This window comes from Callospermophilus lateralis, chromosome 11, assembly GCF_048772815.1.
Source record: "Callospermophilus lateralis isolate mCalLat2 chromosome 11, mCalLat2.hap1, whole genome shotgun sequence".
Classification (NCBI taxonomy): Eukaryota; Metazoa; Chordata; class Mammalia; order Rodentia; family Sciuridae; genus Callospermophilus; species Callospermophilus lateralis.
Genome location: NC_135315.1, coordinates 22,776,033 through 22,791,625, shown reverse-complemented (window position 1 = coordinate 22,791,625; position 15,593 = coordinate 22,776,033). Strand labels below are relative to the sequence as shown.

The window sequence follows — 15,593 nt, the reverse complement described above, 5'->3', positions numbered from 1 at the left end:
CCAATTCTGCATCAAGGGACAATTATATTTTGTTTTTTTCTCCTCTACTTGACTCCCAAATTCCTTAGGACAGAGACCACAAGCCCTGCAACCAGAGAGAGATTATCAGCATTAATTAGTGGACTTGAATGCAGTGAGACTCCTTCTGGGATAGAGGGATACATGGCAGGAACCATGGCCCAGACTTGGTGCTGTCCAGGGTGACTCACAGGGTCAATGTAACAAGTTCTTCCTGAGCAAGCTCAACTGGAAAGAACTGGCTAGATGAGGTCTTACAGCAGGTTTCCTTTCTGGATTGGTTGGTGTCACTCGGGGTAGGGTGGTGTTACACAGAATAATATGCAGAAGAGGGTAGTTCCATGCACCCAGGGACAGGGCCTGGCAATGTGGGGCTCCCAGATGGGCGTTCCTGGACTTAGCAGACAATGACTATGCCCTCTCCACAGTGTGCTAAAAAGCTACAGCAAGTCAGGGAAATGCTTTATTCCCTTTGGAGGTGCTATAAATCTTGTAATGTTTCTATCTCAAAGAACAACAAGATATTTTCTTGGTAATCTTTCACCTAGAGTCATAATTTTGAGAGATTTAAGAGCATCCTTATCTCTTAGAGATACATACTGAACTATTCACAGATGAAATGACACCATGCCTAACGTGTGTCATGATGACCCGATAAGGGAGAACTGGTAGGGGTGGAGAGGGGACAAGAACAGCCCTAAGTTGGTGATCACTGTAACTTGGCTTCAGATACATGGCAATTCATGGTGCTAGCTGGTGGTACTTGTGTGTATGATTGAAATTTTCCATATTAAAAGTTTTGTTTTATTTTTTCAAGCACAGATTTTAGAGCAGGATTTGAATTCCCTCTCTCTTTTTTTTTTTTTTGGTCTGGATGACCTTGTTATGTAACTAGTTTAAACTTTAATAATTCCTGGCTCACTACTTCATTGCAGTGTATAAAGTCCTCAGGGCCAGGCCTGGAACATGGTTGCTAGTCAATAATGCAGCTGTGACTTTACCTAGCCTGATCATGTTGGTGATACCAACTCTTAGGATCAACCTGCTATCATGGTTACCAGTGAGTGGGTGACTGGTCTGCAGTCTTGACCAGGTACAGGGCCTGCTACACTTTGGGTAGATGAAATAAAACAGAGGGTCAGATTACAAACTTAAGGCTCTTTACTAAAACTCTTGGAGGATAGTTTATTATTTTTGATGGGGAAATGGAGGTAAGAGGAGGGAAGGGGCAATGGTAGGATTTGGAGATGCCACTTGTCTGGGCTGTAACTGTTCCTGGGTTCAAGGTTCTGTTGTCATTGCAAGGCTGTGCTCGAGGTGGGGAGGGAAGGGCAGGAAACTAGACCCCTGGAGTATAAGCAGATCCTGGAAATTCCTCAATGACAGATCCCTCCTGTTGTCTGTCCTGGCCATTCACCCCTCAGCAAGGAGCCCGCGTGGCCGAGGCTGTCCTAGGACACAGGGTTCTGTCTACTTGGGCATATTTTCAGGCTCCAGCCGGCAAGGCAGCCCTACCAATTGTTACAGAGGAGAAAGTGCTGGAAGAAGAGCAAGCGAGATCACAGGGAATTCATTAGCATCCCAGATTCATCTTCTTTTCCTTTCTAGGCCTTCTGTCTACCTCCCCCACACCCACCTCAGCAATTTTTTCCCCTCTTAGAGTAGCTGAGGGAATCTGTCAAAGCCAGGCCAGGAGCTTGCCTTTTCTGGTATCTTTTCTAAAGACACAGCATTTAGCTCTCACCAGATGGGAACCTGTCAGCTCAGCAGGCAGATAATTATCCTTTCAGCTGTGGGAGGCCTTAGCATGAATGGCAATTCAGGCATTTGCTGCAGCTGTGGCCCCAAAGCCACGGGATAGAAGCAGTGCACAAGGAACAGGCAGGATTTACCTGGGCCAGTCTGCAGGAAGTGCTGGGAGGTGGAGGTGGGAGGAGTGAGGTGTGGGGCACATTAGGGGTCCCTTCCCAAGGAAGTCCTGCAGAACTTGCTAGACCTGGATATTTTCCCTTGAGACCAGGGCAAGCCAGCCCATCCTTTCACCCAGCACAGTGGGCCTTCCCCTCTGGGAGGATCTTGAACTCAAGAGTAGATCTTAGAATGAACAGATTTCTCCTCATTTGATGGAAAAATCTACTAAGCAGCTGGCCAACAGTGGAAAATGCTATTTTAAAAGATAACAAACTCCCCATTGATGGAGATATTCAAGCAGAACTGGCTGGCTGTCTTGCAGGGATATGGCAGAGCGAAGATCAGACATCAGGGAGAGTTTGCCTCCTCTGCCTTCCAAAGCCTCTTTACCTCTATGGTTCTTATGTGGGTAGAGCACTAACTCCAAGTGATCACAGGCCCAGGGTTCAAGTCCTGGTTCCACACTTAGCCAGCTAGATGACATTGGGCAAGTCACTTAATGTTTAACGACCGATCATTATTTGAAAGTAGCAGTATTCAAAAGAAATATTTTATATATAATTTAAAATTTTCTAGTAGCCATCTTTAAAAAGTAACAAATAAAATGAATTTTAATAATTTACCTAATCCAACACATTCAAAGCATTGTCATTTCAACATCAAATATCAAAATTATAAATGAGACGTGATTATAATCTCAATCTCTCTCTTGCTCTGGCTCTCACTAAATTTTAAAAATCTGTTGTATGTCTTGTACTTCAGCACGTCCAGACTGATCACCTTTCAGGAGCTCCACAGTCACATGTAGCTAGTGACTGTCATACTGACCAGGGCAGCTCTAAATCCTCCATCCTAGCTCTGCTTTGTGATTCTGCTTTGTCACTGTAACTCTGAGAGTTTAGTCTGCTCACCAATTTAGGCCACAAATATGCATTAGATTGTACTGTCCTCTGTTTCATCTTGCTGATTCTACTGTAAGCACCATAAAGGCAACTACTTCTTGTTTTCTGTCTTTCCAAAACTTCCCTGGGCCTGGGATAAGTGCCTTTGGGAATCCAGCAGTGAGATAATTACTTCCCTTTTACCTTCGGGTGTAGAATGCATAGGAGGTGCTTGGCACTGCCTGGAACCAAGACAATTGGCCAAAGTTAGCTTCATTGTTCTATTATTAGTGATGAGCAGAGTAGAGGTTCTCATGAGGGCTAGGTGCAAGAGGTAGTGGGACTGGGGAAAATTGTTTAGGGTGCTGATCTTCAGTTCCTTTAACCTCAAAAATGGGATGCTAGGGTCCAGGCGTGGTGACACATGCCTGTAATCCCAGTGATTTGGGAGGTTGAAGCAGGAGACTTGCAAGTTCCAGGCCAATTAATAGGACAACCTATTAATACTCTGTCTCAAAAAGGTCTGGTGGTGTAGCCCAGTGGTGGAGTGCTTGACTAGCCTATGGGAGGCTCTGGGTTCACTCTCCTCTTCCACACACAAAAGGGATGGCAATTCCCATCCTAGCAACCTCAAAGGAGTGCTGTGATAACCAGGTGAGATACTTTATTGAGGAAGAGCTGGGACAACTAAGATCCATATAAAACATGATTAAGTTTGCACCGCCATGCTTGCACCTGGACTGGGGAAGGACAGCAGTGACTGTTCTGATGGCTCCACCTGGACATGAGCTCTGCTTGTCCTGCCTTTGAGAGGTGAAGGTGTGGAGGTGTTTTGAAAGCTGTAAAGCCCTGTAGAAGGAAGCCTTGTATTATGAGTTGGTGGAATGGGGATGAGGCGCTTCATCAAACTGATAAGGAGCTTGTTTGTTTTGTTTTTTAATTGTAGATGGACACAATATCATTTTATTTATTTTTATGTGGTACTGAGAATCGAACCCTGTGCCCCAAATGTGCTAGGCAAGTGATCTACCACTGAGCCCCAACCCCAACCTCCAGGATCTTGACTTTAAGAGAGTGTGGGAGAGAGAACTGGCGAGAGAGACCTGCATTCAGGCAGGTTCTAGTAATTGCTCCTTGTCACATCCACGTAGCTGCTTGAAAAAGAAGAAACTAAGATGGGAGTAACAGAAACTGCGGTGGTGGGTATTTTCATTAACCATCAGATCTAAGCCGGAGGACTGGGAGGAGCCTTGAAGAGGCCTGGGGGAGCTTTCCTGCTCCTCAGAGTTCTCAAAGGCAGAATCCCTTCCTCAAGGGCCCGTGTGCTAAGTCACCATAAAGGAAGGAAGGAGGAGCTCCTTGGTAGCCTTTGGTGCTTGATCTGAAGGCACCGACTCAGCCCCCCCCCCCCCCCCAGCAGGTGATTTTCCCCAGAAGCCACAGCTCTGGATGGTGAGAACAGGGCCAGGAGGAACTTGTTCTAGAAGTACTCGCAGTGCCTTTGGCACTTTGCTCTGCGTGTCCTCACTTTGTGCCCTTTCTTTGTACAGAGAGCTGCCTGTGAGTCATGTACTTGGATGCTGAGGACTGGGAGTTTGTGCATTTTTTGCCAAATAACCAGAAAACCGGCCGACTCAGCCTTGAGGCCTCTGAGTGCGTCCAACATTCCGTTATCCTGGGCCTGGGGACTGTCAGCCTTCTTTTCTCACGAAGGAGAGGGGCAAAGGGAGAAATGAGAATTCTTAAACTCCTTTGACCTAAGGGTTAGAGGCTTCTCAGCCACGCGCCAGGCCTTACCTTGCCCTCTAGGGGCCCCATAATCCACGGCCCCTCCAAACAGCCTGCAAGAAAGCCACGTCTGCGCTTACCTTGGCCTTCTGTGCCTTTGAAAGAAAATTAAAGAGGCTGAGGCAGGAGGACCCCAAATTCAAGGCCGGTCTCAGTAACTTAGTGAGACCCTCAGCAACTTAGTGACTTAGTAGTACCCTGTCTCAAAAATTAAAAAGGACTGGGATATAGTCAGTGGTAAAGCATCCCCAGATTTAGTCCCCAATACCAAAACAAAACAAAACAACAAAAAAGAAAGAATAAGAACTGGGGATGCAGCTCAGTGTAGAGACAACCCCTGGGTTCAGTCTTCAGTATTGCAAAAAGAAAGAACCCTGAGGCCTGGACACTAAGTCCCTTCTCTAAAGTGAGTGGTTTGGGAGGTTTCCAGGCTTTTGATTTCTGCAGGATGAATTCTGCAATGTCTCTTCTGGGATCCTTTTTTCCCTAAAGAACCAAGAATGAGTTAGTGTTTTGAAGATAAATATAGAAAGCTAAGCATGAATGGTGACTAGATGTTTAAGTATCTGTTTCCTTCGGAGCAGTGAGAGCCGCCCCTGGCAGGGATGGAGGCGTCTGTCCCTTCCCTGGGTTAGCAGGGGGTTTCTGAGAGGAAGATGCTCACAGTCTCAGTCTGCAGAGCACCTTCTTCTGGAGGGAGGAACTGTCATACATGAAGGCAGCAGGAGGCACCAGAACAAGTGACAAAGTCCAGGAGTGTTAGCACTTCTAGTTCTGGTCATTCCCAGCCCAGGAGGCTGAGAGGGAGGATGGGAGGATCGTTTCAGTCCAGGTGTTGGAGTCCAGCCTGGGCAGCACAGAGAGGCCTGTCTGAAAAACTAAAAAAAAAAAAAAAAAAGAAGAAGAAGAAAGAAAGGAAAAGAAACAAAGACACCACCAAAGCTTTGGAGTGTTTGCTGAGCAGAGGAAGGTTTGACCTCAGGAAAGCCTGATGAGGAAGGTGTTGTCATTTCCATCACTCCCACTGAACTAATCTGAAAGTGAGGCAAGGACGTTGTGCAGTGTGCGATGTCACCAGATTCAGCTCAGGCCTGATGGCCTCAGAGTCCATGTGTTTACTGTACCCTGGATACCAGCCATCAGGGTTCTCCCACTTGTCCTTTTCTTTTTTTGGCAGGGCTGGGGGTGGACCCCAGGGCCTCGCCCCTGCTACTCTAGCACTGAGCCACACCCTCCCTCTCCCACTTCCTTTGTGGACCTGAGTCATTCTTGGCCTTGACCGGACTTGGGTTTTCCCTGGGTAAAACTACCAGACTGGGAGATTGGACAGGAATGGCGTTCTGCAAGACTGAAAAACAGCAGGTCCCAGTCTTTAAGTCAAAGGAGGGGAGCAGTACCCCAAAGACTTGGTTCCTAGAAGGCTGAGCCTGGTGCACTGAAGGCTACCCATCCCTAAGGCTCAGAGATCCAGAACTTCTAGAAGCAGAGACAGTGGTGCCTCTTCCCCACTAATTCCACTTCCTGGCTGGGAAGTGAAGCTTCCATGGAGAAAGTCACCAGGGCCCTTGACAGAAAGGGTCCATGGTGTGGAGGGTCGGAGCATGGCAGGCCTTGGCCTCAGGAGCCAACACTGAGGGCCAAAGACTGACTGACTTCCAGGTGCCATCTCGCTGCCTGTGTGACTTGGCTGGGGAGCAACTTCCCACTGCCCCTGCCTTGCTGATTTCAGAGGGCAAAAGCAATCGGACCTGGCCTTTGGCTGTAAGGGAGCTTTACCGCTGCCCAGTTCTGTTAGAGCTGCTGCCCCTCCAGGGTCTTTGTCTCCAGGGCGGGAGGCAGAGCCAGTGTGACCGGGAGGCTTTTTCTCAGGTCACACTGGGCTTGATGGAGAGGAGCTCCAGGAGACAGAGAGGGGTAAAGGCAGGATCTTGAGGAGGGATCCTTGGAGTTCCATAATGTTCCTTGGGAGAGGGAAGTCCAGGCAAAGATTGGGTGAGAGCAGCTGTCTGTGAATTCAAATGGGATCTAGTGTGGGAGGTTGCTCAGTGGTGGAGCGACTGCTGAGCACATGCAAGACTGTGGGTTCTGTCCTAACAATGCAGAAAGAAAATAAAGTTAAAAAAAAAAAAGGTGGTATCTAATGAAAGGGACTGTAGGCCAAATCAGTAGAGGGGAAATTGGTTCGTTTTTCTAAAATATTTAAATAGTTAATTAATTAATTTTGAAACTGAGGTTTTAAATCTGGGCCTCTTTACCATTGAGCTATATCTCCAACCCTTTTTATTGTTTATTTTAAGACAGCATCTCACTAAGTTTAGGGTCTCACTAATTTGCTGAGGCTGGCTTTGAACTTGCAATCCTCCTGCCTCAGCCTCCTGAGTCACTGGATGACAGGGATATGTTGCTGCACCCAGCTTTTTTTGTGTGTGTATGTGTGTGTGTGTGTGGTACTTGGAAGTAAACCCAGGAACACTGTATATCAGTGAGCCACATCCCCAGCCTTTTTATTTTCTGTTTTGAGACAGGACCTTGCTAAGTTGCTGAGGCTGGTTTTGAACTTGCAATCCTCCTGCTTGAGCCTCCTGAGTCTCTGGGATTATAGGCATGCCAAGTTTGGATCTGTGGTTTTTCAAGGATTTCTCAACTTTTCTTAGCTTTGCTGGACATGGCAAGTCTTGCTCTTCTTGGACACTCCATCAGACCACACAGCAGTCACAGAAAGAAGACTGAGCCTGGAGGGGAAGGTGTGTTCACAAGGCTCTGCGAATATCAAATGTTATTGGCCTATATTCAGATGTCTTTTTGTGTGTGTGTTTAGCTTTGTAGAAAATGGTGAGCATGATTTAGCTATCTCTAGGGACCAAATATAAAAATATCCTATGAATATCAGAAAAAAAAAATCGTCACCCATAGGAATTTTTCTGGTCTTAGAAGTTGGATAAAGGGTCTCCCACCTTACTGCACCTCCAGCCCCATGAGGATGAAGTAAACTGCTGTCCTCGTTCAAGAAGGGAAATATCATGACATGTTCACTGAGTGCTTATCATTCTTCAGATGAGAGGGTCACTAGAGTGGGGCTCAGTGATGAGGAGGCAGCAGTAGTTAGGACGTTTGCAAACTCTTGGGGCCATACAAAGAAGCAGAAGATAAGCTCACAGTTCCAGGAGCCAAGAGTGAGGATCTGAAGTCATCGCTATGCATCTTGCTGAGGATCTCTGGAGGCCTGGAGGATTCTGTCAAAACCTACAACCTGTTTCCATACTAAAATGTGGCCTTGTGGTCCTGGCACTGCCTGGAGGTACACAGAGAAAAACCTCAAGTAGAAATGTGAAGACCTGGGTTTGGGGATTGTCTCTGTTCCTTACTAGCAAGTCAACTTAATAGTAATACCTGGCACTCTGTGAATGCTTAATGAATGCGGATTGAATGGATAAATAAATAAGTAAACCACCTGCCGGATCCTCAGTTTCCCCATCTTGGGAAACAGTACCTCTCCAACAGGTTATGATATGGTAGATAGAATTTTTTTCTGAGATGGCACCTGTGTGGACCACACTGGGCTTCTCACATGCATATTCTGATTCGGCAGGTCTGGGGAGGGTGGTCCTGTGTCCTGCATTTCCAACTGACCCCGAGATTGCTCACACAGACTGTCTGGACACACTGAATAGCAAGTGCTCAAGTGCCAATGGGATGGGAGAGCTGTTCCAAGGAGAGAGTGTCCCTGAGGAGCCATCTGGGGTGCAGGACTCTCAGTGTTAGAAACAGGAAAGTCCTGGACCAACTAAAATAAGTTGGTCAAATTATCAGGATAATGGAAGAGAATGAGATGCTTTGGTCTAATTTCTTTCTTTTTTTTTTCTTTTGGTATTGGGATTGAACTCAGAGGTGCTCGACCACTGAGCCCCCATCTCCAGCCCTGTTTTGTATTTTATTTAGAGACAGATCTCACTTCGTTGCTTAGCGTCTTGCTTGTTTTGCTGAGGCTGGCTTTGAACTTGCGATCCTCCTGCCTCAGCCTCCTAAGCTGCTGGGATTCTAGGTATATGGCCCCATGCCCCATGCTTTAGTCTAATTTGCTCGATGAACTGAAAACAAATAGGTGAGTGGTTTACTAAGGTCCTACCTGGGACCAATGAGTCTAGCTTGTCTTATTTCACAGAGGTGGAACAAGCCCAGAGAGGTTGAGTGGCTTGGCCCATGTCATACAGCTATTCAGGAGCAGGGCTGGGACCCAAGTTCCCACCTTCTGACTCTGTGTGTAGCTCAGCACCTCTCCACCAGTCCCCATTGACTTTTCCAACACATTCCTCTTTATTTGGTAAACACAGTTTATTTATTTATAAATTGGCTTGTTTGGAACTTGAAATTTGGCATCGTTGATTTTGGCTGTGAGGAGTTCAAATTTTTCCTCTCTTTGTTTTGGTGTGCTAAACTATGTTTTGTGAGCAAAAACACAAAATAATAAAACACAAGGAGGCTGCTAAAGTTGTTCAAATGCAAAACATCCAGAAATGTGACAGTATCCACTTACTCAGATTTATGTTGTATCTTTAGATAGTAGATTAAAAATGCATGAGGTTGACTTCCAGGGATTTACAAACCCAATATAAGTAAATAGCCAGGGTTGTTTCCCTAGATGTTTCTTGGAGCTGGGGCAGGAGTTTGGGAAAAGTGCCCCTGATGGACCGGGGTCTGGCAGATGTTCATATGCTCCCAAGGTCAGGTCCTTGGGAAGATGTCAGGCATCAGGACCAAGGTATATGCACCCCGAATCCTTAGCATTTTATTTTGCACACAACGGAGGTTGTAAAAGATTGTTGCCTTTAAAAAAATTAACACTGAGAATTCACACAAAATATGTGAATACTTTCTTTTTAGGGCAGCGAGGGTACTCTTAGTCCCCAAGTCCTCCTTGATGTGCTAAAAATTCAGGTAGGTTGAGAGAAAAAACTAATGTGACCTTGATTCTTTTGGTGTAGGCTCTCATGGCCAGGGAGTCTGTTGGGACCTGGGAAACAGTCTTAGCCCTGCAGATGAATGGTCAGATGAATGGTCAGCTCAGGGGTGAATGCTGCATTTGAACAGTGTGATTGGCTGGCAGCTTGTGCCATTGTCTTAATTAAGAAACTTAGCCTTGTCCAATGTTTTTTAAAAATAAAATGTGTGTGTGTGTGTGTATGTGTGTGTGTATAACACATGTTTTAAAAAATTGTCTTCAAAGGTCCATCGAGAACCTTCATAGTGACCAGAGGACATTTTGGTTTTTTTAAACCTCAAGCTCAGGCTGAGACCTGAACAAGTGTTCCAGGGCCTGCTGGGCCAGCTGGGTGATACCTGATTATGGCCTGAGGGTGCTGGGGTTGATGGCTGGGCTCACGTGACTTGTATTTTAGGATCAGAAACCCCACAGCCCTTACTGGACAAATCCACAGATCTAGGAGTGGCTGAATGAAGGCTGTGCTCGCAGCCTGATTCTGGGTGTCTTCTTGAACTTGGTGGCCTCTGCATTCCTCTTCATATTCCCATTTTTCGTTTAGCTCTCTTAAGGGTTCTGATACAAAACAGAGCCTTCCTAAAACTTTCTGATCTCTGAGCAACATGGAAAACTTCACGGTCCTATTTCACAGAGTCGGAGCTTCCTGTTAGTGATGGACTTTCGTGGACTCTGACCCCTCAGGATCCCCAAAAACGCCATGTAGAGGAGGCACCTGCCAGTCACCTGCTTTCCCTGGAGAGTATATATGCCTGTGGGGTGGAAAGGCCTAGAAATCTGGTTGGTGGTGCACAGTATCTGAGGTACTCACTCCCTCGTCTTGTTAGATGGGCAGCCAGACTCCGAGCGGTGACCCTGAGACCCTTGTCTCCCTCTGGTCACTCACTCTTGAAGCAAAACACTCACCATTGCTACCCTGTTAACCTGCTCTAAGCCTTGGGGTCCAATGCCTGGGTCTGTATAAGAAATACTTATCTTGTCTGAGACCCCAAGGATAGCCAGGGCCCAGCATCAATTATGAGGTGCTTGACTTTGTTTCTTGGGAGTCTTGATCTAAGTGTTTTGGCTTGAGAAATCCATTAATGTCCAGGGGCTATTATTGTCCAGAGGCCTCTCTTAGTGACACATCTTTAGTTCTTTTTTTTTTTTTAATATATTTTTTTTAGTTGTAGACAGATACAATACCTTTATTTTATTCATTTGTTCCTATGTGGTGCTGAGGATTGAGCCCAGTGCCTAACACATGCTAGGCAAACGCTCTGCCAACTGAGCCCCAGCCCCAACCCTAGCCCCAGCCCTCATCTTTGGTTTTAACAGCTCCACTGCCCTTGCCACTGACACTCCAGGGGTCAGCCAGGTTTGCTGTGGCCAGGGCCAAGGCATCCCTTCTCCACCAGCAGTGGCTAGGGGCAGAGGTCTCCCGGTCACCATGCCCCTTTTCCACTGTCAACATTCTTTCCCTTCAGGAATCCAGAATGGGTGACTGAACACTGGGAAAAACTGTGCTGGAGTTTGGGAGTGGGGCAAATGGTGCTGCCCACTGCCGTAGGCCACAGCAGGAGCTTCCCGCTGCACGACCATCAGAGATGCTTTGCTACTGAGTCTGAGCCAAGACGGCCGGAGGTCTGGGTGCCAGGCCACTGTTGGGAGAGCATTACCCATCTTTCTGTCTTCTGAAGTTTGCAAAGAACTCTTCTCTGTTGCATTGTCATTTTTCTTTCTCAAATGCGGATTCCCCTTCCCCTACCCACCTTCCAGCCCTTTCTTCTCCGGTTGGTGAAGCAGGACAGAGGACCAGCGGGCTTCCCAGTCTGCTTGTCTTTAGAGTCCTGACTGCAGATAAACCGTGAAGCAGCTAGAAAACCATCCGTCAAGGCTTCCCATGCATCTGGCTATTTGCACTGCCTACCCCCAACACACACACACACACACACACACACACACACACACACTGAATTGTCAGATGCTCTAACTCTTCCTTTGCAGCCTCCCAGTGACCGGCACAAAGGGGCCTAACTGGATACTGTGACTTAACATTTATTTGCCTTTTTTTTTTTTTTCACTTAGAATGAGGGTGAGCTCTAGATTTTAATTTCCAGTGCCCTTCAGAAGCAACCCTGGCTCCTCCCCGGGACAGAAGTCCCTGAAACCAGGCTGAGTTTGGGAGGCTGCACTCCCTGCCCCCAAAACTTCTTGCAGAGCAAGGGAGACGGTGGGACATTTCCAGGTCAAGGTCTTAGGTAGAAAATTCTCCCTCATGTGCCGGTGCTGGCTTCCTCTGTCTCACCTGCCCTGTAGCTTTGCTGCTCAACAGGATGCCAACAGAAGATCCCCCCAGCTGGGTGGGTGTCAAGGAATCCTCAAGTTCCCCCGTTTGTCCCTAATGGCTATAGAAACCCAGTTCAGAGAAAGAAAAATATGAACTAAGCAAGCTCTGCCTTTAGAGGTATTTACTGGCACTGACTGCAGTACAGGCCAGTGGGTAAAATGGGCACCAGACATACTGATGGGAAAAGGAGCCCCACATGGGGCGTGGGCTACCCAGGGCTCAGCCCGCCCAGGGCGCAAAGCTTGGCTATAGGTTGCGCTTGCTCAGATGCACATGTCCTGGGAAGGGAGCCAAGTCTGAAATGCAAATTTCCCCACAGCTGCGTCTTTTCCCATTTTTTTTTTATAAATAATTATTTTTAGTTGTAGTTGGACACAATACCTTTATTTTATCTATTTTTTATGTGGTGCTGAGGATCGAACCCAGGGCCTCGCACGCACTAGGCGAGCGCTCTGCCGCTGAGCCCCAGCCCCAGCCCCTTCTTCCTTTCTTCTTATTTGGCTTCTCTCCCATGACGACATGTCCTAAGGGCTTAGATCTTCACAGATGGAGAGAACCCCTTCTTTGGCTTCCAGAGCCACAGAAGCTGGGGCTAAGAGTGCTGCCTCCAGAGCCAGGAGGACCAGCTCTTGAGACTATGCCCTGGAACGCAGCAATCCTCCCCCAGGCTTTTTAGTGAGCCTGTGATCTACACAGGAGCCTCAAGAGGCCGGAAGGGCATGAGGCCACCTCCAGTGGGGAGGTAGGTCTGGGACAGCTAGAGAGTAGATTATTGAGAGAACCAAGGGGAGACCCCTCTTATTAAACAGGATGAGATTAGGTGATTGTTCCTTTAAAACCCCCCGTGGTTACTGTGCTGCCCCCTCTTTAGCTGGGCTGTGGGCTAAACTGCGGCCCCAGCACCATAAGCCACCCATCTCCTCTTCTGGGCCCAGGTACTTGGAGAAGGCCTGCAAAAGTTACTTCTTCTCTTTGCACAGCTCATCTTTTTTGGCCATCCTGGGTTTTCTTACTTGGCCTCAGCATTGCTCGGCCTCCACAAAGCCCTCCTTCTCATGGCCCGAGGGCTCCACCTCAGTATAGGTGGAGTGGTTGGGGTGGTTGCGGAACTTCATGGCTGGCCAGTGGTGAGGTCTCCGCTGCAGGGGATTCGGGGGACAGAAACAGAGTCAGCAGACATGATCTCTCCATGGGGACCCCACCATCAAGGGACAGTGCCATAATTCTCTCTTATAAGGACTCTGGGGTGCTGGGGCCCATTGGGCTCCAGGTGATAGTCAGGGCCACTCTCCCCAAAAGGCTCCCCACTGTCACCCCTTGACCACTGGAGCCAGTGTTCGGAAGAAGTACATTTGATCCCTCACTGTGTGTTCTATACAACTGTTGCTGAAGCTTTGAGCTATGGGTCAGAAATGACTGGAATGATCTGGGAAGCTCTGGAAATGCCAAGATAACCCTCCAGACAGCACAGGTTCTGCATCAGAGGGAACCGGGGGCTTACTGAAATGCAGGTTCCTGGGCCCAGCTTAGACCTACTCCATCAGAGTCCCTGTGGCCTGGGGATCTTCAGTTCCCAGGTGATACCCAGGTAGGCTAAGACTTCAGAAAGACTGATGAGGATCCATAAATAAGGTCAGTGAGTTTGTGACCTGTGCAGAGGAGACTGAGGTGCCAGAGGGCCATGACTGTGCCCCTCTGAAAACCTTTGAAATGATCCTTTTTAATAAGGAGCATAAGGAAAGTTCTTTCTGATAACTTTTAAGGAATTCCCAAAGGGTACCACCGGCTTGCAGCCTTCTGGAGGGCGAGGACAGTATCTTAGTTATCTTTGTGTCCTCAGCTCCTAGCAAAAACCATGGACACACTGTAAGCACTCAGCTAATTCTATGAAATGAGCCATATCTTCTGGGAGCTAATAACCCAGCTAAGAGTGGAGGGCTGGACAGCAGCTGCTGGACTCTGTGGCTCAGAGTGCTGGGGATTGAGTCTTCCTTCCCGTGTGGCACTTCGGCTGGCCCCTCAGCATTCTGGAACATTTGGAACCGCAGTATCCTCAACTAAAACTCCCAGAGAGCACAGCCCTCATTACCATTTCCACTTTCATTTGTCATCTAAAAAAATCCAAAGCAGCAGCAAAAGAGGTTGGTTCTATTATGGCTCCAAATAAGTCCCAAGTCTGCAATTTGGGCAAGAGACACCATAAATCATTAGGGAACGGCTGCCCAGCCACTAAATGGGCTCTATATGGTATTTTTGGCCTTCAATCTTTCCTCTGGGGACTTTTCTAGTTTCACAAATGGGGAAACAAAAGCAGACAGGCTGTTCTAGGGACAGCGAGCCAAGAGGCTGAACCCTGGGGGTGATGGACACAAAGGGCACCAACCAACCACTGAGAGATGTGCCAGGAGGGGGCTGGTGTAGGTTTCTCAGGCAGGTGATGTGTGAGAGGTGCAAGGGGAAAAGGTGGGTACACAATGGCCTTGGAATCCCTGATACAGAGTGGACGGCAGAACCGAGACCACATTCTACACTGACCTCGATGAAGAACAGCGCAGCATTAGAGTTGGGGTGGCCATTAATGTAAATACCAGCCAGGATGATGGCTGCCACCAGGAGGACAGCCAGCACAATGCCCACGATGGTGCCCAGGTGCACAGGGGGGCCCTTTGTCTTTGGGGACAAGTTGTCCTGGAGACCTGTGGAGAGACCATTAGGGTAGGGAGGGGCTGCAGGGGAGCAGGAAAAGTTGGGCCATGGAGTCTTGGGTTCTAAAAAAGTCCCCAAGATGAAAGTCCACAGGACCTTTAGGTCCACTTATCAAAAACGTGAGAAAGGTGGGACAGAAACTGGTGGAATTGGGAGGAGTACAGCATTCATGTTATTCTTAGCGCCTTTCAGGGGGTTTTCCAAAACCACTTAAAAGCTGTCCAAATGCCTAACAAGGATCGTAAGAGAAGTTCTCTTGAACGTCTGTGTCACACAACCACCTTTAAGGAATTTATAAAGGGTATGTGACGGTTAAGAGTTTGGGATCTAGGATTTGGCTGCTTGTGTTCAAATATATACTCTGCCACGCACTAGCTGCGTAACCTTGGGCAAATTATTTACCTCTGTGCCTCCATTATCACTTCTGTAGAACAACAACAGTAATAATAACAACAATAACACTTAATAGGATTATTATGAGGGTTAAAATGAGATGTCATATCAATCACTGAGGACATGATGAGCATCTTAGAAGACCCAATAAGTATCAACTATTATGATAGCAAAGGACAATATTTCTACTTGTCACTGTCAACCAAATTGAGACACTCTGGAGGGCAGGGTCAGGATCTTATTCATCTTTGTGTCCTCAGCTCTTAGGCGAAATGATGGGCACGCAGTTGAGCTCTATGGAATGGACTAGGTCCCCTGAGATCTAACAGTCAGCAGGCACTCTCCGAGGACATCTCTGTGTTTGGAATGCATCCCAAGGAGGAGCTGAAGTTTCCACGGACCAGAGAGCTGGGAGCCCCTCCAGTCCCACTCTTTCCTGTGTGACTGAGGGAATGGAAATGGAGGTTAGCAATTTGCCCAAGGACACACCAGTCTAGGGCCAGCCCTACGCAGCCTGGTTCCCTGACATTACCTGGGGACTGTAGGGATGACAAGGTGGAGAAGACAGGTG

The 15,593-nt window shown here is 47.7% G+C and overlaps 1 protein-coding gene across 1 annotated transcript in view; it reads right to left on the bottom strand.

Moving 5' to 3' along the window:
• Positions 1 to 11,649: 11,649 nt before the first annotated feature.
• The window catches only part of Plxdc1 (plexin domain containing 1), a 63,605-nt gene continuing 59,661 nt past the window's right edge, over positions 11,650 to 15,593 (bottom strand). Inside the window, exons 13-14 of the mRNA XM_076869679.2 lie at positions 14,459 to 14,619; positions 11,650 to 13,062 (exon numbers count right to left, since the gene is read on the bottom strand). Of these exons, the coding sequence (XP_076725794.2) occupies positions 12,943 to 13,062; positions 14,459 to 14,619 (281 nt within the window). The 3' untranslated portion in view covers positions 11,650 to 12,942. The remainder of the gene's footprint in view (positions 13,063 to 14,458; positions 14,620 to 15,593) is intronic.